Here is a 23,643-nt window from a genome sequence, read left to right on the forward strand (position 1 = left end):
TCTCTTACACTTCCTTTACTTCTTGTCTATGTCCATGGATACTACATCTAGAGGTTTTTTTGTGAGTATTGGGTGTAGCTCAGTATATTTTGACACATTGGACTGTTTTGATTTTTGACATATTGCACACTTTCTTAATACCTGTATGACTTGCCTTCTCAAATTTGGAATATAACAAAGTGTTGAAATCTTTTTAGTGTATTTGCCTACTCCATAATCTCCCCATACTTCATGTATTTGTCTTACAAATTTGTCGACATAATCTTCAGGAATACACACACGCCATTGATCAGAATGTTCATGTTTCCTATGAAACAAAACGCCCTTGTACTCCTGATACCATTTACTTACCTTTCCACCTTCATCTTGTTTAAGGTTTTGCACATCTTTACTCCATCTGCAATCTTGCTGTTGTATAATTTTCATTTGCTTACAAAATTTATGATAATCAGACTGTTTTGTTGTACCTTGCATTAATAATGTTTTGATTTCTGCATCTTGCTCTGTTAATTCACTGGATACCTGTAAACCTTGTAGTAACCTAGACAAGGCATCTGCAATAACATCTGACTTCCTTTAATATAAATGATCTTGAAATTGAATTTTTGTAATTATGGACTCCACCTAGCTAATCTATGGTGCAATACTTTACATGTTAAAAGAAATGACAGTGACTGATGGTCACAGTAAACTTTGGTATTCTTACCCAATAAAAATATTCACTTTTTAAATGCCCATATTACAGCTAAACTTTCGAATTCTCACACAGAGTAAGATCTTTCTGCTTCTGGTAATGTTAGACAAGCAAAACTGATGACCTTGGGTGCTTCCTTACCTTCTTCTTCTCACGTCTGAACAAGCATGCTCCCAGCCCCTGAGATGAGGTATCAGTGGATAAACAAAAATCCTTGGACATGTCAGGTTTGTTATGAATATTTACATTAACTAACACCTGCTTAATGTTAGTAAAGTCCTCCTGACACTTATCATTTCATAATCAAGGCCTATTTTTTTGTTACAACTTGAGTAATAAGTCACTGTTCATCAGTTTCTGTGGTACGAATTTATGAAAAAATATGCCAGTCCTAAAAAAGCTTTTAGCTGTGTTTTAGTCCTCAGAGCTGGACACCTGTTTACCTTGTTCATTATTTCATTTTCTTTTTTCTAAATAGCTTTTTCTACTACATCTGTGTATAACCTACAATTGGTTACTAACTTCTCTGCAGTGGTCTTACTCTTATCTGACATACCTGCTTCAGCTTGACTAATGATATCACTTAGATTTTCATTGACATTCTCTCTCTCCTTCTTAGCACATGCTGAGTCAACTTCTAATGTTGCTGCCCTTAAAGTAAGCTCTTCTGCAGCTAGACGTACACCCTCATAGTCTTTGTTTACTTTGTTAATGATAGTGGTCCTTTCTCTCTAACACAACCTGTTTTGTGTGGCTTCAATATTTGTTTTCTCATCTGCGATTTCCTTTATTTGTTGCTCTACTAGATCATGATGGTTGTTAAAAGAATCTATCTTCTGTATTAACTCCATAATGTTACCATTCACTTCAGAAAGTACTTCATGCTTTACTTGTTTTTTCATACAATTCAATTTTTCGTTGATTTCAGTGCAAAACTTTTTGGCTAAGTCATCGAACTTCTGAGAGACTGTGTCTTGTAAATCCTTGAATACTTTTTTTTATTTCATTATATTTAGATCTGTGTAACAATGTTTTGTTGCTGTTTCACCATGTTCATATCTTGTGTCAAATTATCAATTTTGGTATTTATATCTTGTTTCATATCACTGAAATTTTTGTTGATACTATCTAATTCTAACAAATGCCATGGCAGTACATCACTCGTACTACTGTGGTTGCTGTCAGCTAAACTTTCGAAGTTAATGTTTGTGTTGTGACCAAGTGGTGTTTGTAATGTGTCGTCAAGATTCATAATTGTATCACTCTCCAATATTTCATTCATGAGTGGTTTATCACTCTGGGAGATGCGGGACATTGTCTCGTCATTTGTAAACCTTATGCCCTCAAGGTTATTCCACTGTGGAGCATCACTATCATTTGTCACACCTGCGACACTCATCTCTGACCTACTTAACCCTTCTGCAGCAGGCATGCATGGCACCTGAGCTTCAACTGTTCGGTTATGCAATTTCATTTCATTTCATTTATTATCGTCCTTTGCATCATTTACATGACACAGGAATTGTCATAATATTGTCCAGAATATGCACAACAGAATATTACAAATTTATATCAAACACATGAAATTAACATTTTGTTGAAAATTAAAACATTGAGTTAAACCACGTCAAATTAACATTATATAATATGTTGGAAATTAAAACATTGAATTAATGGGTTGTTCGTTTACATGCTCTTTTAATATGTACTGTATGTAAACGATTTATATATATTTAGTACATTTTGGAAAAAAACATATTACACATAATTAGAGTTAAAATAGTATAAACGAGACATAGAACTGACAATGAGAACAACATGATATTGACAATACAATTATCTGTTAGTGATGTAAGGATTCAAAATATTCCTCTATGCTATAAAAACACTTATTTATCAGAAACTTTTTTAATTCTGACTTAAATTTTCCTTCATCTTCTCTTCCCCTGATGCAGAGTGGCAGAGCATTGTGATATGTGATATGTGGTTTATTCATCTCATTACGTACAATTTTCAAATCATTTGATTTGATGTACAGGAGACATGTCAAGGTTTACAAAAGAAACTTCTTTCACTTTTTTAAGAGAAATACAAAAGTTTACATTATATTTTACATTTCTAAGTTACAGCTACACATGCACATAAAATAATACATGTAATACAATCCCTGTGTTCAGATTGTGAAGCTGTCCTCAATGAATTCATCGACAGAATAACAACACTTTTCCACCAGAAGAGTAAAGAGCAATCTTTACAGTGAACCAATCTCCATTTTAAATATGTTACTGCCTTTTATTGTATTGAAAATTTTTAACCCCATATACTCTGGCATTTGGGCATAAAGTTTTAAACGATGTGTTGGAAGTTTGAAGTTTACTCTGTAGTGAGTGCTGTAGTTGTGGTGAAAATGGAAAGCATCTAGTGTATGTTGATTTCTATATAGGAACACCACCATCTCATATATGTAAAATGAGGCGATAGATAGTATTTTTAAATTTTTAACAGTGGTCAACAGGATTCCCGTTTCTTTTTTTTTTTCAACACACTTGTTTCTAATTATTTTCTTTTGTAATACTAGAGCCTAGTCACATTTGCTGAATTTCCCCAGAAGATTATGCCATAACGAATAACTGACTCAAAGTAGCAGTGATAAACTACCTTTCTGGTATCCATGTTTGTGGCACCTGACAAAATACACATTGCAAATGCTAAGTTGTTCCGTTTATTTGCTAAGTAATCTATGTGTACCTCCCAATTTAAATTTTTGTCAAGATTTAGGCCTAAGAACTTCACGTGGTTTGCTTCTGTGATATCCTGATCATTGCAAGTTATCTTTATTTCACTCCTTTCTACTGATTTAGCTTCAAATTGCATCATTTTGGTTTTAGTTACATTTAGTTTTAGTCCATTTTGATAGAACCAAGATTCAAGTTTTTCTAAAGTATTTTTGGCTTTTTCTGGAATATTTTCAGATACCTCATTTTCAATTAGAACTGATGTGTCATCAGCAAATAAGACTTAATGAACATCAGTAGCAAGTGGTAGGTCATTTACGTAAAAAAGAAACAGATAGGGACCCAATATTGAACCTTGTGGGACTCCTTGGGAAACTGTTTTCCAGTCTGATGAATAATTGGTTCCATTTGAAGTTAAAATTACTCTTTGTTTCCTACCTGACAGGTAAGAGCTAAACCATTTGAAAGCAGTGTCTCTGATTCCATACATCTGTTATTTGTGGAGGAGTAATGCATGGTTCACTGAATCAAAAGCTTTAGTCAGATCACAGAATATACCTGTGACCTTTCTACCTTTATCTAACATTGAGCATATTTTTTGGATAAACTCATTTATAGCATTCACAGTGCTTTTACCCTGTTGGAATCCGAACTGGTTTTAAAAAATTATATCATTTACAATAAGAAAGTTGTTAATTTGTTTTGCTGCAATCTTTTCAAACACTTTAGAGAAGACTGGCAAGAGAGAGGTAGGGCGGTAATTCCCCATATCTTCTGTCAATCCTTTCTTGAATAGAGGTTTGATCTCACCATATTTCAATACATCTGGAAAGCACCCCTGTTCAAAAGATTGATTTATAATAGTTGACAGTGGTCGAGAAATAATATCGTACACATCCTTGATTACAGATGTTGTTATTTCATCCCACCCACATAAGGTTTGTTTTTTAGAGACAATATTTCCTTTTCCACATCCCTTTGGGTGATTTTTTTCAAATTATTTAAAAGATGTGTTCTGGCTGTTTTCCAAATTTGTGATGCCCCGATCTTACTACATTTAGGAAGAATTCATTGAAACAACTTGACATCTGAACAGGGTTTACTATAATTTCATTTTCATGTCTAATTTTCAAAATCTCATGAATTTTTACTTTGGCTCCTAATTCAGACTGAACAACTGACCACACTGCTTTTGTCTTATTTCTGTGTTCTCGTATGAATTTATTATTTGCCATTTTTTTAGCTGCCACTACAACTTTCCTAAATACAGCTTTATACTGTTTGACATAAATAACAAAATCTGGATTTCTGTTTGATTTTAACTCATTGTGGAGCTCTCTCTTTCTGTCACTAGAGATTTTTATTCCTGTTTTAATCCATTTGATTTTACCATTAATTTTCTTTTGCTTATACCTACGAGGAAATGATTCATTAAATAGCTCTAAGAAACAATTTAAGAATTTGTCATAGTTTATTGAGCTTGAACTATTATAGTCTACAGGCCAGCTTATTATACTTAATTTACTGTGGAATAAATCCATTTTACTTTTACTGAGATCCCTTTCTTTACACACTTCTGTAGGCTTTAGATTATTTGCTTTCGGGAGCTCAATAAACAGAGCTGAGTGATCTGAAATACCCAAGTCTAAGCAGTTTTGTGCTTATTTCCACTGTCAAATTTGTAGTTAGTAATAATATTATCAATGCAGGTCACTGATCTGCTGTTTTCCCTAGTGCCTTCAGAAAAATTTAGCTTGAAACCAGATTTCAGAATTAAGTCACGAAATTTTGTGGGATCATTGCTTTCAACTAAGACATTTCAGTTGAAGTCTGCTGCTATAACAACTTTTTTCTTACTTTCTTTCTGGAGTTTTTCCAGGAGGCATTCGAATTTGGCTAAAAACACTTTTGTTACCGGACATCCAGGAATTCCGTAGATTGCTATAACCAGTATATCGAGATCACTTAGTTCTACGGAGCAACTTTCAAACACGCTCTCTTCATTTAAATAATTAAAACTATCTGTTACTGTATAACTTACAGAAGAATTGACAAGAATGCAGGAGCCTCCACGAGATTTGCTTATTCTACAAAAGCTAGCAGCTACCTTAAAATTATTAATACTATTTAGTACTTTTATATTATCTTCTGTTAACCAGTGTTCATTTGGGCAGATTATTTTAATATTTACTGATTCTGAAAGCAGAATTTTTAGTTCGTTGATTTTTGAGAATTTACGATTTGGTAGTTCTGCCCCTAAGCCATTTATATTCCAGTGCATCAATAGATCATTTTTGCTTTTAGTTATTTCACGTGCATCCTTTGTTTGGTACCTAACCTTTTTATTTTCAGTTTGAGTTTTTTCTTTGTCACCCCTATCAGAATGAATTAGTTTCCCTTGCTTCTTAGGATTTTACACATGTCTATGAACATTTTACTAAGGTTCACAGAGCCTAATCTATTCAAGTGCAGGCCGTCTTTTCCCAGACACTTGCAGTTTAAGATTTTGTTTGGGTCAATGAATACTGTACCGAGTCTGTTGCACTGTTCCCTAATGCCGGTATTTATCCTATTGATGTAAGTATCACTTACCGATCTCGATGAATAATTCCACTAATTACCAGCCTAGATGTTGGGTATACAGTTTTCGCGGATCTAATCAGATTTCGTGTTTCATTCACGATTTCTTCCTCACTGTTACTGCGGATGGAGTTTGTGCCCACGTGGATTAAGACAGCTCTGTAATCATCGGTACTCAAAGTTTTGTTACCAGTTTTGCCAGTGTTTCTTTTTGTGGACAATACATTCTTAAAATGTTTGTTGAGTTGATGCGATCGGATTCCAGGTCGAACATCGACCTTGCTGTCCGGCACAATAACATTTTTTAATAGAGAATCACCTGTTAACAGAAAATCGTTTTTGTCATCTTCTTTGTTCATTGCACTTTTATGTTTGTCCTTCTTATTATAGGAAACTGTTTTCCATTTATACTTATCACTTGTTTCACTGACAGAGTTCTCTGTGGTATTATTCACCGTATTAGACATATGCGGATGTTTGCCACTTTGTTTAGTAATGGGTTGATTTCTACACACACAGGATTTTCTTTCTTTTTATTTATTTATTTTATTTATTTATTTATTTGGTCCTGTTGATTACATATTATACAGCCAGTGTACAAGTAATATAGGACAAGTCAATTGATGCAATTACAGTAGTATGTTAACATTTATACATCACATTGCACAGACATTGGTTTATTTTTCAAGAACAATTACTTGCATGCAGTATTAAAGCCTGCATTATGCCAAAAACAGTTTAAGTGATTGTTTAAAATAGTAGAATAAGTGACAGTGCATATTTTTATGCTACTGACATATATAAGGAAGTAAATTTTCTTCATGGTCATGGTCTGAATGAATACAAGTTTTAACTGCATTCTTTAATAACTAGTTCAAAATTTTCTTGTTTCAATGCTAAAATTTCCACCTTCAGCACTTCAATGTCACTTTGAAGCAATTTAATAATTTCTTCTTTTGAGTTCACGGTACTTACGAGTTCAGCCGTCTCAATACGTAAACAATGTGGACACAACAATGGAAACTCGTCTTTTATGAGTTTTAAATTCACTTTCTCACATTTTTTGTGAAACCAGTAGTTACACTTCACACAAAAGATGCATTCATGACATGTTTCAAACATTCCCTACAGGATGAACTATTTAATTTAACCTTTTTTGAGGACTGAGATGTGTCACAACACTCTTCTATTGGCGCCATCTTAGCCTATAAAGCTTTATTCCATAATGGCTCACATCTTTTTGAGTTTTTGTTTTTCTTGTATTGTAGCCATGAAGATCTGCATTTACACATAGACTACTCAAGTGTGTTCTTGTATGCAGCCTGCCTTTTAATATGTACAAAGATGGTACTGTAAGTATGTTTAGCTGCATGAGCAAGGGCTTGCAGTTTGTTTGTCGAGAGCTGTTTGTAATAATTCTATTGGCCCTTTTCTGGAATTTAAAAACCTCTCTCAAGCAATGTTTAGTTACACCCCAGAATGTTATTCCACAGGATATAATAGAATCAAAATAAGCCATATACTTTAATCATGTACACTCTGTACTGCAAACTCTAGAAATTATTCTCAGTGCAAAATATGCTGAATTGAGTTTTTTGGATATGTATGTGACATGGTCTTTCCAGCTCAAGTGCTGATCAATGTACATGCCCAAAAATTTTGTAGACCAGACTTTCTCTATTTCATGGTCACTCATTGATAAACGGTGATCATGCTTCTCGTTTACTTTACCATACTGTATGTAATTTGTTTTATTTAAATTGAATGTTAACTTATTAGTGTAAAACCACTGTTGCACACTCTTCAGAACCTTTTCAGCTGTAGTGAATAAGGATTTGCTGTCATCACTTATAGTTATGCTTGTATCATCTGCAAATAACATAATTTTTGATGATCTGTTAGGCCTTTTAATGTCATTTATATAGATTAGGAATAATATGGGGCCAAGAACACTACTCTGAGGGACACCTACTGCCACTTTCTTAGCATCAAATACCCACTTTATTTTTTGCTTATTCTGAGATGAGGTGAGTTCCACAACCTGAGTTCTATCTTGGAGATAGGATTCAAACCATTTCCTCCCAATTCTTCTGATGCCTATTGGTTCAAGATGGCGGCTACAGTAAAAGTTAAGCAAGTGTCCTTCCAGAAAAACTTAAATTTTGCCGTAAAAAAGAAATCGTGTGAAAATTGCAAAGACGAAATCAAGAAACTGAACGAACGCATAACGAGCTTACAGTTCATAATCGGCAGTTTGAAAACGGACGTTTCGAAAATACAACAAGAAAATAGTGAACTGAACACGCTAAAACTTGTGCGAGATAGTTCGTCCGTTACGGAAAAGTGGTCTAATGTAAAGTGCAAGAACAGTAAGTCCAAAGTGCAAATTCGGAAAACCTGCGAAAGTTACGCAAGCTTTGTGCACGAAAACACATTTCAAGTACTTTCGATCGCCGATAGTGAAAATGCAACTTTCAGTTCGCATGAACGATGGGAAAAGCAAAAAGGCACTTTGGGGAATAAGGTAAGAGAAGAAAATTTACTGAAGCAAACAACTGTGAAGGAGGTCAATATAAATGTGCCGACCAAAAATTGTGTCGAAGTGTGTAGTAAAACAATACATAACGATTCGCAAATTGTGAACTCCAATAACAGGAAACTGTTTGTGTTTTCTGACAGCCATGGTCGTGGACTTCCGAGTAAACTAAAAGAAACAACTAAAACATTTTCGTGTGGTATAGTGAAACCGGGAGCCCCACTTAGCGAAATTAAAAAAATGACCGAATCCGCAGAGGCAAAAAATCTGCACGATAAAGACTTCGTTGTACTTATGGGAGGCGCAAACGATGTCTACAAAAATGAGACAGCGAGTGCAACGCGCGATCTTAAACAGTGTCTGAGGAACCTCACTCACACTAACGTAATACTTGTCAATATTCCGCATCGCTATGATCTTGTAAGATGGTCATGTGTTAACAGAGAAATAGAAAGTGCCAACAGTCAGTTTGCAAAAATCTGCAGACATTTTAAAAACGTGGAATGCGTTGATATAAGCAGTATTGGACGTAGATTCCACACCCAACACGGACTTCACCTGAATGGCTTGGGGAAAGAATATCTGACAAGCCTGATAACCAGGGTAATAAAAAACCATCAAAATAAATTCAAAACCAAAACGATAATTGCATTGCCATCGCCTGACTCCACAACGAAGACGCCTCAAAAAAATTCATTAGAAACTTCATCAGCAGCAGCAAAACATGTAAAAAAAGATCAAATTTTAACAGAAATAACAGTGGACATCGATTTCAACAACAAAGGAACTACTGTTCCACATCAGCCAAGTATTATTTTAGACGAAAATAACAAAAACGAGAAGACTCCAAGTTCACAAGGAAACACAGCAGCAGTGGTAGAACCAACATTTGAAGTGTCAGAAACAGCACCACCATCAACAACAACAAATAGAAGGCTGTTGGACAGAAGAAATGCTGAGCCTCCTTCTCATCTCAACGATTTTTTATGTGTGGGCCTGAAGAAAAAGAAGGGACAACAGTAGGTAGTGTCAGGTGTCTCCTCTCTCCTGTCTCAAGGCAGACTCCAATGGACTCTCAGTCAGGTAACAGCACTAATAGAATAAAAAAGCAAGAGGAAGGCATCTCTTTCTTTCATCAAAACATAAGGGGCCTCTTAAACAAAACAGACCAACTCCTTATTAACATTAGTGAAAAGGACAGTATAAATAATGCCCAGATTTTGTGCTTAACTGAGCACCATGTTACTGATAAATGTGCCTTGCCATCTATAGTAAGTTATACTTTAGTAACATACTATTGTAGGGAAAGTAAAGATAAAGGTGGAGTAGCAATTTATGTTAAGGATAGTGTAGCATACAAAGCTATAGATATTAAGGAATATTGTGCGGAACAACAATTTGAGGCATGTGCCACAGAAATAACAACTAAATTCTACCCAATAATAGTGTTGGCTGTCTACAGGGCTCCTTCAGGTGACATAAAAACTTTTCTGCATTCAATGGAACTACTACTGTCATGGTTACATTCAAAAGTGAAGGATATTGTAGTATTAGGTGATTTCAATATAAACTTTTTGACAGAAAATAAGAATAAAATAGACTTTGAGATTGTGATGACCTTACACAATCTGACATCAGTAATAAACTTCCCAACAAGAATTACATCCGAGTGCCAAACTATGATAGACAACATTTTTTTAGATGTAAATAGACATCAGAATTATATTGTCAGGCAGGTTATAAGTGGGCTTTCAGATCATGATGGACAAATTCTCACTATTTATGACGTTAATCTGTTCAAAAAAGAATTTCCTCGATGGAAATTCATAAGAGTAATTAATGAAGAGGCGAAAGAAACTTTCAACCACAGGTTGCAGCAAATGGATTGGTCTTTAGTATATAGCCATGATGATGTTGATACTAAATTTAACTGTTTTATAAATGAATTCTGTGCTCTTTTTGAAGAAATATTTCCCAAGAAATGGGTCAGAAACAGGGCCTCCAATTCTGTAAGCAAGCCTTGGATTACAAAAGGTATAAAACAGTCATGTAAAACCAAAAGGGAAACTTATGCTGCAATAAGATTCTGTAAAGATGTAGAAAAATGGGAACACTATAGAATATACTGTAAAATTTTGAAGAAACTAATACAGAAATCAAAAGCCCTTTATTATGAGAAGAAAATAGATAATTCTAATAATAAAATAAAAGCAATTTGGAACATTGTAAAAAAAGAGACAGGAAGAGATACAACAAGTAAAGAAGATATAAATAATATCAGATATGAAGGTATCCTAGTAGATAACCCCAAAACGGTGGCTGAGATTTTTAATAAACACTTCCTATCAGTAACTCAACAGATTGGTTGCAAGCCCGATGTTGACGAAGCTGTAACTCTTTGTCAAGCCGTATATTCAAACAAAATTTCAGAAATGCACCTTAATCCTGTTACTGTAGAAGAAATTCAAAAAATCATCATGTCTCTAAAAAGTACGAATTCTGCAGGGGTTGATAATATATCTAGTAATTTATTGAAATATTCTTGTGTGTGGATAAGGGACATTCTCTGTCATATTTTCAATGCTTCCCTTCAGAAAGGTGTTGTTCCCAGTAGACTTAAGTATGCCATTGTGAAGCCCCTGTACAAAAAGGGTGATAAAGCTGAACTAACTAACTATCGACCTATCTCTTTGCTGACAGCTTTCTCCAAAATTCTAGAAAAGCTAATACATGTAAGAATTACTGTTCATCTCATGAAGAACGAAGTTCTCAGTAAGAGCCAGTTTGGCTTTCAAAAGGGCCGTTCAACAGAAGATGCAGTCTACGCACTTGCAAATGAAGTCCTAGAAACTCTTAATGAAAAAATGCTAGCACTTGGTGTCTTCTGTGATTTATCCAAAGCGTTTGACTGTGTTGATCACCAGATTCTCTTGCAAAAAGCAAAATTAGTAGGAATAAGTGGTGTTGCAGGCAATTGGCTACAATCGTACCTCCAAGACAGGAAACAAAAAGTTGTGTTGAATAGCTCGGGTGGAGTATGTGACACTTCCTCAGATTCTGAATGGAGTTCCATTACATGTGGAGTGCCCCAGGGCTCAATTCTTGGGCCACTATTATTCCTGATTTTTATAAATGATCTACCATCATGTACAAGCCTGCCGTGTAAATTTACATTATTTGCTGATGATACCACAATTTTTATGAGCAGTAGAACAGACAACAATCTTGAGGAACTCATTAATCACATACTCTCAGATATAGTTAATTGGTTCAAGGTGAATGGTCTCTCATTAAATTCCAGTAAGACCAGCTTTATTCAATTCTGTACAAAAACAGAAAAAGAGAGAGAGATAAGTGTGACATGTGGTAATCAACCAATAGTTAGAATGGAAACAACAAAATTTCTTGGAGTGCACATTGACAAGAAAATGAACTGGTCTTCACATATTATTGACCTCTGTAAGAGGCTTAGCTCTGCTACCTATGCTTTACGGGTTGTCACTACATGTGTTGAACCTAACACTGCAAAAGTGGCATATTATGGCTATTTTCATTGTCTCATTGAGTACGGAATTATTTTTTGGGGCAACCAGCCATTAGCAAGGAAAGTGTTCATTGCACAGAAGCGAGCTTTAAGAATTATATGTGGATTGCGCCCAAGAGACTCTTGTAGAAATAGTTTTCGTAATCTTAAAATATACACAACTACATGCCAATATATTTTTTCTCTCATGTGTTTTGTTTGTAAAAATATAGAGATATTTCAACCAAACAGTAATTATCACGAGCATAATACACGGAGGAAGAATGACATACACAGTGAACTCAGAAATTTGAGCTTGGCACAAAAGGGTGTCCACTACACTGGAGCAAAACTCTTCAATGCTCTTCCTCCCAAAATAAAGACAGAGATTCACAACAAGAGTGAGTTTAAGAAAGCACTAAAAATATTTTTGCTAGAAAAAGCTTTTTACAGTCTAGATGAATTTTTAACTAAATAAATTGTAATATTTTAATATTATATAATACAAGTTGACATAATGCCACTATGAATTTTATTTAACCTGAGCTCTGTAACTGTGTGTTCTCCGTATCTGTGTTCTGTAGTGTTTTAATGATTCTAAGAAAATATGTATTTTCTTTTTCTGTATTGCTGCCCAAAGAATTTACTGTATAAATTTTTATATAATTATGTACTCAAATTTCTGTATATGCTATTAGATTATCAGATTGTATTTGTAAAAAACTGACTCGTTCCACGTCCTTGTGTATCCAACACAGTTGGACCTATGGAACACGAAATAAATCAAATCAAATCAAATCAAATCCAGTTTGTCAAGGAGAATTTGATGATCTACTGTATTGAAGGTCTAGGAAAGATCTAGGTTGAATCCTACCACACATTTGTTATTGTCTAAATTACTAATAATTTCTTCTGTATAGGCCTGTATAGCTGTTCCCGTGCTGTAACCAGTACGAAAACCATTTTGATTACAATTTAGAAAATTGAAGGTCTCAAGGTAGCTTATGAATCTAATTTTCATCAGTTTTTCAAACATTTTTGATAAAGATGGAAGGATGAATATAGGTCTATAGTTTTCTACCTTATGTATATCCCCATTTTTGAATAATGGTTTAATCTTAGAAATTTTCAGCCTTTGGGGGAACACACCTTCATTGAATGATAAATTGGCAATATGTGCCAGTGGTTCCAAGATTTTTGAGGTGCCTTTTTTTATTATTGTCATTGGCACTTCGTCCAGTCCTGCAGCCTTTTCGGGTTTCATACTGTTAATTACTTTCAGTATTTCATATTTATTAGTGGGACCTATTATCATGCTCCATGTTGGTTGATTGCGCTTTTGCTATTTCTATCATCAATGGACATATAATTTTCCACCATGTTGTATGAATATGCAAAAATGAAAACTTTACAAAAATGTTAAAATGTCATATGCTAATTATTACACTTGATAATTGTTGTTTACACAACATCAAAGCTCGTTTTACCTCTGTTGTGATATGCACACTATTGTGTCACAATTCTTTATGTTTTACTGATCACATGTATGTAAATTTTCCACTACAAAATTCAGGGAAGGGGATAATGAGGAAAATGTTTCTATCCCATCAAAAGAGTTGCAACCAAGCATAACCATGTAAGTAGCTTGCATAGCCGTCCTACCGCACTGTACCTAACACAACAGATTATTATGAAAAATTTTACGTAACCTGTGTCCAACTCTTATTCATTTCTAAAATTTTCTCCTCAATTTTTGCCTTTTTGCTTTACTTGCTCCCTGTTGTGACTCATGCAATCAGAAAATTAGTTTTTGTGACTAATAACAATGTCATAGAAATTTCTTACAAAAATAGTTAACAAACCCTACTTATAACTGGTGTCCTGAAGCCATGGCTCTCAGGTTGCCAATTGTATTACAATAATAAAAAAATTAATGGAAAAGAAAAATTTAAAGTATAGTACAATTGCATTGTTTTAAATGTTCTGCATATGCAAATTTAGGATATTTAGACTTCCTCTCTTACATTTCAGTTGTTGATGCAGGCAGCCAACTTCAAGGACACCAGTGCATGTCCAAAAATGAAGAAAATCCTCCTTACTTGGCTGCACTTCACTTCAATAAAAATACTTATTACTGTTGCTAAGTCTTCTCTTATGTAGACTCCAAAATAATACATAACACTCATAATACTTCATACTTTGAGCAATACATCTTAACCATCCTTCTACATATGAGAGAGTGAAACAAAATCATTTACAAAGAAAAATGAATAACTTTTTTTTCTTTTGTCTGCACCTTACCGCTCATTTATAATTAATGTCTTTCCCAACCCTTATGGCCGATTGCTGTTTCATCATTCATTTTTCTTCTTAAATAAATTTTGACTGTTATGTATCCGGGGGTCTTTGACCATGTACCTACACAGATTGGGTGTGTTTTTAATTTTGGAAATAACAATGTAATTTTTGCAGCTTTGAAGTGGAAACTGTAAAGACAGTGTGACAAAGAAAAATGTGAAAAAATGAAAACAAGATAAAAACAGGCAATTCTTCAGTAGTTACTACATCAATTGGAACCATGAAAATCTATATAGTCAAAAATTTCAGACTCAAGAAACAACCCCTAGACGTGAAGAACTAGAGTCAACTATGAGAAAAGAAGATAAGTAAAAAGTCATTTGTAAATCTTACTCCTCTCTAAGCTTTAAAAAGAAATTTATTATGAAAAGAGTGGCAATCAACAAATGACATGAGAGGGGTAAGATTATAAATTTGTACTCCTCTCAATTCTTATGGAAAGATTTAACCATAAAGAGAGTTGTGATAACAAAGGAGGGAAGGGTAGACAACAACTGGGGGCTCAGCCTGGATCAACTAATGAGTAATAAAGTTTTGTCTGTTGCAGAAAGGAGGGTGATTTGTGCCCTTTGCATTTTATGTATGAATGGGTTATAATTATTATTACATTGAAAACTATTATCACATTGAAAACTGTTTCACATGAACCACCTGAATACGAGTGGCACCTCCACCAATACACTACTCTTTTATACCTTGTGTACACGATACTACAGTCCGTCTGTATATGTGCAGATCGCAATCCCATGACTTTTGTTACCTCAGTGTATATGTTCATAGACATGACACAGGCTTCATACCAGAGAAGTTTTGTGAGACAGCACTGAATGGCAACAATATAAGTTATGTGAAATATAACTTTTTCTTTGTTGCAGACAGTACAAAAAGCAAATGAAATGATTCGTAATATTACGCAGATTGAAAAAGAAATTACTAATAAGGAAGCTTTTTTGGCACTTGCTCAAAAAATAATGTTAAATAGAACACAAAGGCCTAATATAGAGCTCTGCAGGTAAATATTTGGTTCTATAAATAAATAAGTTGAAAACAAACTTAGTGATAGTAGGAAACAAGTTTTCAGCCATACTCTCATTTTCTAACGTATTGCTATCCATTACAGTGAATTCTGCCCTTCAGCATCTGACTGCAGTATCATGTCTTATATTTTACCATTGCTGGATGTTTCTGCCCAACTACACATTAAACCTGATACCTCTTTACTTATCAGCTGTCCTTCTGTAATGCTGTACGGAATACTTATCCTTAAAGATATGAGTCTGAAAGTTACAAGCAGTTTTCATGTCATCTCATGAATACATAATCTCCTGTACTCACAATATAATCAACAACTGCTCTATTGGTTATTTATTGTTGTTTTCTTCATTAACTGCACTCATGATTAATATTCCATCTCAGTTTTACTTCACAAACTACAAATCATGGAATTTATGAGCACATCAAATGGGGTACTGACAATCACAAGGACCCAAACCACAGAAACAAAGTTTTGAGTATAATAGATGTTCGTGAAAATCAAATATATAGAAAAACTCCTAGTTTCTAGTTCTGAATTGTTTTTTAACCAAGTCTCAACATCCTATAATTCCTACAAAAAAGGAATGTACCCATTGTACCTTATCAAATATTAATTAACATTTAAGATTACCTTTATTATTAATGTTAATTATCAAAATTACCATGTGTAGGCTAGTGACAATAGTGCCTTTTTACAGTTGTAAAATTTGTAATTAATATGAAACTAAATCAGAACATAAAGAGCAGATACTAAATGCATCACACACACACACACACACACACACACACACACACACACACACACACACACACACAAGTATGACCTATTCCAACCCTTCATGGTCCTCATTATCATCATTTTCATTAAGCATATCCTGTTGCTTGAGGTTCAGATAAAACTGCTGATATACCTATGAATATGAAGTATTTTTACCATATACATGATGTAAACACTAAATTACATAGTGTACCCAACATAAAAATTGAGCAGTGCTTTGAACCCATATGGAAATAAATATAGAGAAATTGGTGATACAGCTTTCTGTTAAAGTTCATATCAACAGTGTGGAGCTAGAGATATAGGTAGAGTTCATTCACCATCAGATCAACAGATGTCAGGAACACATTATGGTTCTCAGCACTTCAAATATTGTAATAGGGAATATTTATGGCAATATTCTGAACTCCAAATGTTACAGGCAGTGTATGGATTGCACAGCCATTCAGGAATAATTATGAGTCAATGAAAACCATGCAAAAGTAAAGCATGTAGTCACAGTATGTTTTTTTAAACATTGTCACTTTCTTGTCTGTTTGTCTGTTCAGTAAAAATTTTACAATTGATTTTAAACTAACTTCTGATGAGGTACAGATTTGAAACTTTGAATTTAGCTCAGACCTGGATGACAATGCAATCAACCCACTTTCTTGTCTGGTATGGGGAGAAGGGTTCTTTGGTTTTTTGTCTGTCTGTTTGTTACAAATTTTGCAACTGTTTTCTAGCTTCCCATTGAGCTTCAGACTTGAAACTTTACCCATAACTCAGAAATGGATGAAAATACAATATTAGCTCATGTTCTTGTCTCGTATATGGTGGTGGGTACTTTGTGTACTACTGATGTATCCCTCTTTTTCTATACCAGTCGAAAATATTTTCTGTTAAGAATTATTGCTGCTAAGCGTCTGTGTGAGAAACTGAAATATATCTCTAATTTAACCACAGGTATCTACTGTAATCTCATCAAAATGTTAAAATCAATTAAAAATTTTCATACACACAACACCATAAACCAGAAAATAATTATTTAATTAAAAACTTTTTAATGTAAAATGTTTTTAAACCAAACTAAAAGGTACAAAATAATTTCTCCTCTCCCATACAGATAGTCCTGAAAATTAGTACTTGTGAATTTTCAATAGCTGTGACAATACTAATAAAATGTAAAATGAAAAACATGGGGCATGTGTAATAGAGTGCAATAGTGAGGAATGTAAAGAACTGTCACTGAGAAAGAAGATCACAGAACAGTTCTTATCATTTTCTATGCAATAAAATTGTTAGTAAGTTAGGTGAACTATCCATTCATCAATTATCTATTGCATGAACCCCACATTTTTCACTTTGTTTTCAAGTATTGTCATAGCTATAAAAAATCACAAGCACAAATTTTCAGGACTATCTATATGGGGTTAGAAATCTGTATATGGTTAAGAGAGATTATGAGGGTGTTCCCAAATGTAAGGTCTCCAATTTTTTTTTTAAAAAAAGTGAAGAAACATTTATTTACATTTACTTGTACTCAGTTTTGAAGCTTGAACATTTTTATATTTTTGTAGACACTGTAGCAGTTTTTGTATGCCCATGTCATATCAACCTGCAGCCATGCTATTGAAGAAGCTTTGAACATTACCTTTCACCCTGTCATCATCACTGAAATGACTTCCAGCCAAGTGTACTTTCAAATTGTGTTGCAAGTGGTAGTCACTGGGCACTAAGTTTGGACAGTAGGGTGGATGGGTGATGATGTAACATCCAAATTATTGCAGATGATCCATGGTTTGACAGATAATGTGGGGGTGAGCATTATCATAGAGAAGGCTTATGTCCTTGCTCAATATTCCTCTTCTTCAGTTCTGAATGGCCCAGCTGAGATTTTTAATGTCTGACAGTATCTATTGGCATTAATTGTTACCCCAGGAACCGTGAAGTCAATCAACAATATCCCTTTTCATTCCCAAAACACAGCTGTGACGATATTACCAACAGACTGCATTCTTTTGAATTTTCATGGCGTGAGTGAATCAGAATGCTGACACTATGTAACTGCTGTTTGGTCTCAGGTGTGAAGTGGGAAGTCCACGTTTCATCACCCATGACTATTGAATCCAAAAGATTGTCCTTGTCTCTATAGTGTTGAAGAAATTGGCAGGAAGTTTCAATGCATTGTCATTTGTGATCTTTTGTCAGCATCCTTGGAACCCATCTTGCACACACCTTTTGAAATTTCAACACTTGACTCAGAATCTGATGAATGGTGGGTCGAGAAACCTCAGGAACAACATTGCAGAGCTCATTGAGAGTGATCTGTCAATCTTGAAGCACAATTTTTTCAACCTTTGCAATTGACTCTTCAGAAATTAGCAATCTTCCACTTCATTCCTCATCATGAATTTCAGTATGAACATCTGCAGACTCTCTACACTGCTTGTGGACATTTTTGACATCCATACATGACTCTCCATACACTTCCATCAACTGTTGGTGAATGTCAATTGATTTAACACGTTTTGCACCCAAAAATTAAATAACTATGTGAACTTTGCACCTGGCAATAGCATCTAATGAAACCTCCATTATAACTAGCTGCCAAACCAAGACTGTAAGCTCCAGTGGATGTACAGTGGTTTCTGTAGAGAGCAGAGGGAGCAAAGAAAGATACAATGTAGCAACAGCTACACAAACAGTTTCTCTGTGGTCCCCGTGCTTTGGAGGCCTTACATTTGCAATTATCCTCATATTTAATTCTTTTTAATCTGTTTTAAAAATTTGTATTATTAAAACGTTTTTCGATCAAATAAATATTTTTTTAGATATTTTCCAATGTTTTAGACTACTTTCCTAATGCTTCTTTCTATTATAATATAAAGTAATGAAATACAAAATAACATAATTTGAGTAATTTTCTACAATATTATTAAGCAGGAGTACTTGTGTATATTTGCTTTTAAAAATTAGATGAATATTGCAGGAAGTGTTACATTCCACTTTGGAAAGTAGAAATTGGCACATGAAGAATACAGCCTCAAGAATTTAAGTATTCCAGTCATATAATAATTATGTAGAGAGCTGTATATATGACCATCTATACTTGTGTTTGATCAACTGCTGCCTTCGTAAACTTTTTTACTGATGTTTCAATACTTGAATGTATGAGAGATATACACTATCAGTGCTCCTCCCTTCCCCCTCAGTCTGAAATATACATGAAGTATTTCTACACATCTATCTGCACATCATGAAAGTGGTTTGTAAGCCTGACACATACCTTTGCGTTATACTCATTGCGATCCTTAAGGGTTTAAATTTTGTTGGCCTCCTGTTTTATCGGCAGTGTTATTATAACCCATTGTTGCATTTACCTTTGGCTTTTCTCTGGTCCCTTCTTATAACTTCTTCTTCTTTTTTAGCTTTTCTTTTGAAATTTTAGGTATTGGTTCATCTATATCTCCATTTAGATGACTACTCTGCAATTCACAGTTAAGTGCTTGGCAGAGGGACCAGGCACCACTTTCAGACTATTTCTTGACTGTTTCATTCTCATATAGCTCATGGGAAAAAATTCCAATATAAATCTTCCTGTTTGAAGTCCGATTTTTTGATTATGATGGTCATTTCTCCCTATATAGGTGGGGGGCAACAAATTATGTTTCTGAGAAACGCCTTAAATTATTTTCTTTTACTACTCCTACTTTTTCTCTGATCAGTAAAATTATGGGTTTCTGATTTGAAATGGATTTATTTGGCAGCTTTGCAAAATGTGTCCCACTATGCAACTTGTCACAAATTATACTTTCAGTAAACATCATACATTATTCACTTTCGTTTTACGTGTTATTATTGTTACATGATGTTATCTAAGAATATTAGAACACCACAGAAGGTGTATTTTTAAATTATTTTTTAAATTTTTGCCAGGGATGAGGTGGAAATCAAACTTCTTGCTGAGACTGAAGACTTGAAGGATAGTATTACGTGGTTGCAACAAGCTCGCTCTGAGGTGAGTAGTTATAGAAATAATCTTTATAATTAGTTCAATGATAAATCTTTTGAATGATTAAGAGGTGGCCTGAAAATAGCTAGTGAACTTATATTGTATCCCTAAATAAAGAGACTAATTTTCAACAGTATAGAGTATAATATATTTGAAAAATGTAATAAATATTTAGATATATGGAAATAATGAGATTAATTTTCCAGTGTGTCGGACAAGCACAATAAGTTGAGCTATGCCTGTAAATGGGTAAAGAATCTTGTTCTACATAAACAAAATAGTCTTTCTCTTCTTGTAGATTTATGCTTACCAACTAATAATACTACATCCAATCGCTGTATCCACCTACAAAATCTTGATGGTGTCCATTATTCCTTTTGTAATTGGACCTTCATAATAAATCTGAAGTACACAGGTGGGCCACTTGGATTTTTATGTATTACAGTACTACTTGGAATAACAACTCAATTTTTTACTGAAGAAATACCACAACATTATTTCTTCCACTCACATAAAAAATGCAGACTTTTTACCTATTCTCACAACCAAAATGGCTACCACCAATTTCGCTCTGAAATAACGTGCATCTACCTTTGTTCATTAACAGAGAGAGAGTCCTTCCTCTTACCAAGGAACAGGAAAAACATTCTTTTCTTAACATTTGAAAATCAAAAATACATGACAGTAGGTGCAGGCTCTAAAAAAACAAAAACATAAGAGCAAGAAATGCAGAAGGTACAGTCTTAGACATAAAAACAGACTGCTGGCCAGCCGTCACAGAGTCTAAGTCCAAGTCGTTCACTTAAGGTGGGCAATAAAACTGACCGCCCCAGAAAATGCTGAGTCCGGCCATCTGCACAATCTGGCAATACTGTAAGATGCAGAAGTGTCAGGAGGAAGTGTTGTCTACTTTGAGATGTTCTTCTGCCATGTGAACCCATGGTCTAGTGGTAACCATCGTGCATTCAGAACTTTATAGTTGTGTGTTCGCATCCAACCGCATCTATCTTTTTTTCTCCCTCCCTCTCTCTCTCTCTCTCTCTTACTTTTTTTTTTTTTTTTTTTTTTTTTTTTTGGCACATTTCGGCCCTCAGTTATGAGTCTTATTGAACATCAAAGATAATTCGTGTCACATTTTACCCACCTGTAATAACAAATACTTCAGGAAACAATTTCACAGGACAGTTTATGGCTGCGTTGCAATTAGAACATCTTACGCTCAAGGGTTTCATCATGTGGCAGCAGCTGCCGGCCACTGGCCAGATGCTACCTGCCACCTGAAATCAGGCTTCGGCCAGGTGAACATGGCGTGACACTGTCAGTATACTTATCAACCGTCATTTTCAAATTTGAAGTTCTATTTATCATCTTGCAGTTAAGCATTGGATTTTGCTTACTTGAAAATCATGAACTATGGTTAAGCCTTGTACAATTTGGTCACAAGTGTAAAAAGTTTTAGCATCTGCAATACAGTATTTACTTTTGGTATAATAGAGGGATGAATGCAGAGGAGGCAGCTCAAAAGATTTGAATTGTGTGTGGATCGAGTGCTTTTGGGAAAAATATGTCAGTAAAAGATATTCTTGTTTCAACAAAGACGTTCTGGCATGAATGATTTCCCACATTAAGGAAGTCTTGACTACTGATATAGGTGATGGATTACCATTTAAACATCATGCGACATTTGCATTCAACAGGCATGGTTCAGAAGTCTGGTGTAGGAGTACTGCATGCTCTAATTCAAAATAACAAAAATCAACGGAGTGACTAGTACAAAATTGTTGAGGCTTTCGTGGCCACTTGTTGACAAACTGCCTATTGGCTTCTGTCTCGGGTTCTTCGGCCGACGTTCATCTAATGATTTTTCTGACGTTTCGCCAGCACGAGTGGCTGGCATTGTCAAAGCTTCACCCTCCATTGCTGGTGGTGAACTGGAGCCGAGCTCGCGGGCGCAGACTATATGTACCTGGCGCGCCAACGTCCGAGGGCTTCTCCGCGGTCATTTCCGGTGCGGTTCTCCTCTTGCTACCTGCGACGGTCGTTCGCTGCAGTACGGGAAGCCAGGATCCGTTGACCTTAAGGCTTTCCTCTTTCTTGTTCAAACTGTTCGCGTGTTTTTGTATTTCTACAGCTTCTCTGAACAAGCGCGTGTGATAGTGGTTCTCTACAGCCAGAACTTCCGTGTCGGCGAATTTTATTACGTGGTCGGTCTCATTCAGTGCGTGTTCTGCCACGGCCGATTTCTCCACCTGCCCCAACCTGCAATGTCGCTTATGCTCCTTGATCCTGGTGTTAATGGATCGTCCAGTCATCCCGACATAAACTTTTCCGCATGTGCATGGTATGCGGTATATTCCCGACATTGAAAGTGGGTCTCTTTTCTCCTTCGCCGATCTAAGACACTCTTTGATCTTCCTTGTCGGTTTGAAGATCGTCTTTACGCCATGTTTGCGCAATATACGGCCGATTCTGTCCGTCACTCTGGGAATGTATGGCAGAAAGGCCGTACCCGACATTTCTTTTTCTGGTTCCTTACTTCGCCGAGTGTTTGGCTCAGTTACACTTCTAATATAATTTGTGGAGTACCCATTGCTCCTCAGGACTGTTTCCAGGTGTTGCATTTCTCGTTAGAGGTGTTGCGGCTCACATATTCGTCCTGCTCTCGTTACGAGCATACTAATCATGCCCCTTTTCTGGCTCGGGTGGTGGTTTGACAGTTTGTGCAGGTATCGGTCTGTGTGAGTCGGTTTTCGATACACGCTGTGTCCCAGGTTTTCGCCGTCCCTTGTGACCAGCACATCTAGAAATGGCAGTTTCTTGTCCTTTTCTACTTCCATGGTAAATGTTATGTTGGCATGGAGGCTGTTCAAGTGTCTTAGGAAGTCACCGAGCTGTTCTTCACCATGGCTCCACACCACGAAAGTATCATCGACGTACCTGTACCACACCTTAGGTTTGCAAGTGGCCGAGTCCAGTGCCTGTGCTTCGAATTGTTCCATGAAGAAGTTGGCCACCACTGGACTGAGAGGACTACCCATGGCGACGCCTTCCAGCTGTTCATAGAAGTCGCCATTCCACGTGAAATAGCTCGTGGTGAGACATGCATGGAAGAGCTTTCTGATGTCTAGCGGGAAAATGGAACCGATGTGCTCCAGAGCGTCACTGAGTGGCACTTTCGTAAATAACGAAACAACATCAAAGCTGACCAGGATGTCGTTTGGTGCAAGTTTCAGTTTCTTCAGCTTCTCAATGAAATGTCCTGAGTCCTTAATGTATGTGTCAGTCTTCCCCACGTGTGGTTGGAGCAGAGAGGCCAAGTGTTTTGCCAGCTTATATGTCGGTGATCCAGGAGCGCTAACGATCGGTCTCAGTGGAACGTTGTTCTTATGGATCTTGGGTAATCCATACAG

The 23,643-nt window shown here is 35.5% G+C and overlaps 1 protein-coding gene across 6 annotated transcripts in view; it reads left to right on the forward strand.

Moving 5' to 3' along the window:
* LOC126250644 (tektin-1) overlaps nt 1–23,643 on the forward strand; it is a 215,978-nt gene that overhangs the window by 177,838 nt on the left and 14,497 nt on the right. For all 6 annotated transcript variants that reach the window (XM_049951580.1, XM_049951578.1, XM_049951577.1 and 3 more), the window contains exons 6-7: nt 15,302–15,438; nt 20,158–20,239. In XM_049951580.1, the coding sequence (XP_049807537.1) occupies nt 15,302–15,438; nt 20,158–20,239 (219 nt within the window). The remainder of the gene's footprint in view (nt 1–15,301; nt 15,439–20,157; nt 20,240–23,643) is intronic.

Source organism: Schistocerca nitens, chromosome 1, assembly GCF_023898315.1.
Source record: "Schistocerca nitens isolate TAMUIC-IGC-003100 chromosome 1, iqSchNite1.1, whole genome shotgun sequence".
Taxonomy (NCBI): Eukaryota; Metazoa; Arthropoda; class Insecta; order Orthoptera; family Acrididae; genus Schistocerca; species Schistocerca nitens.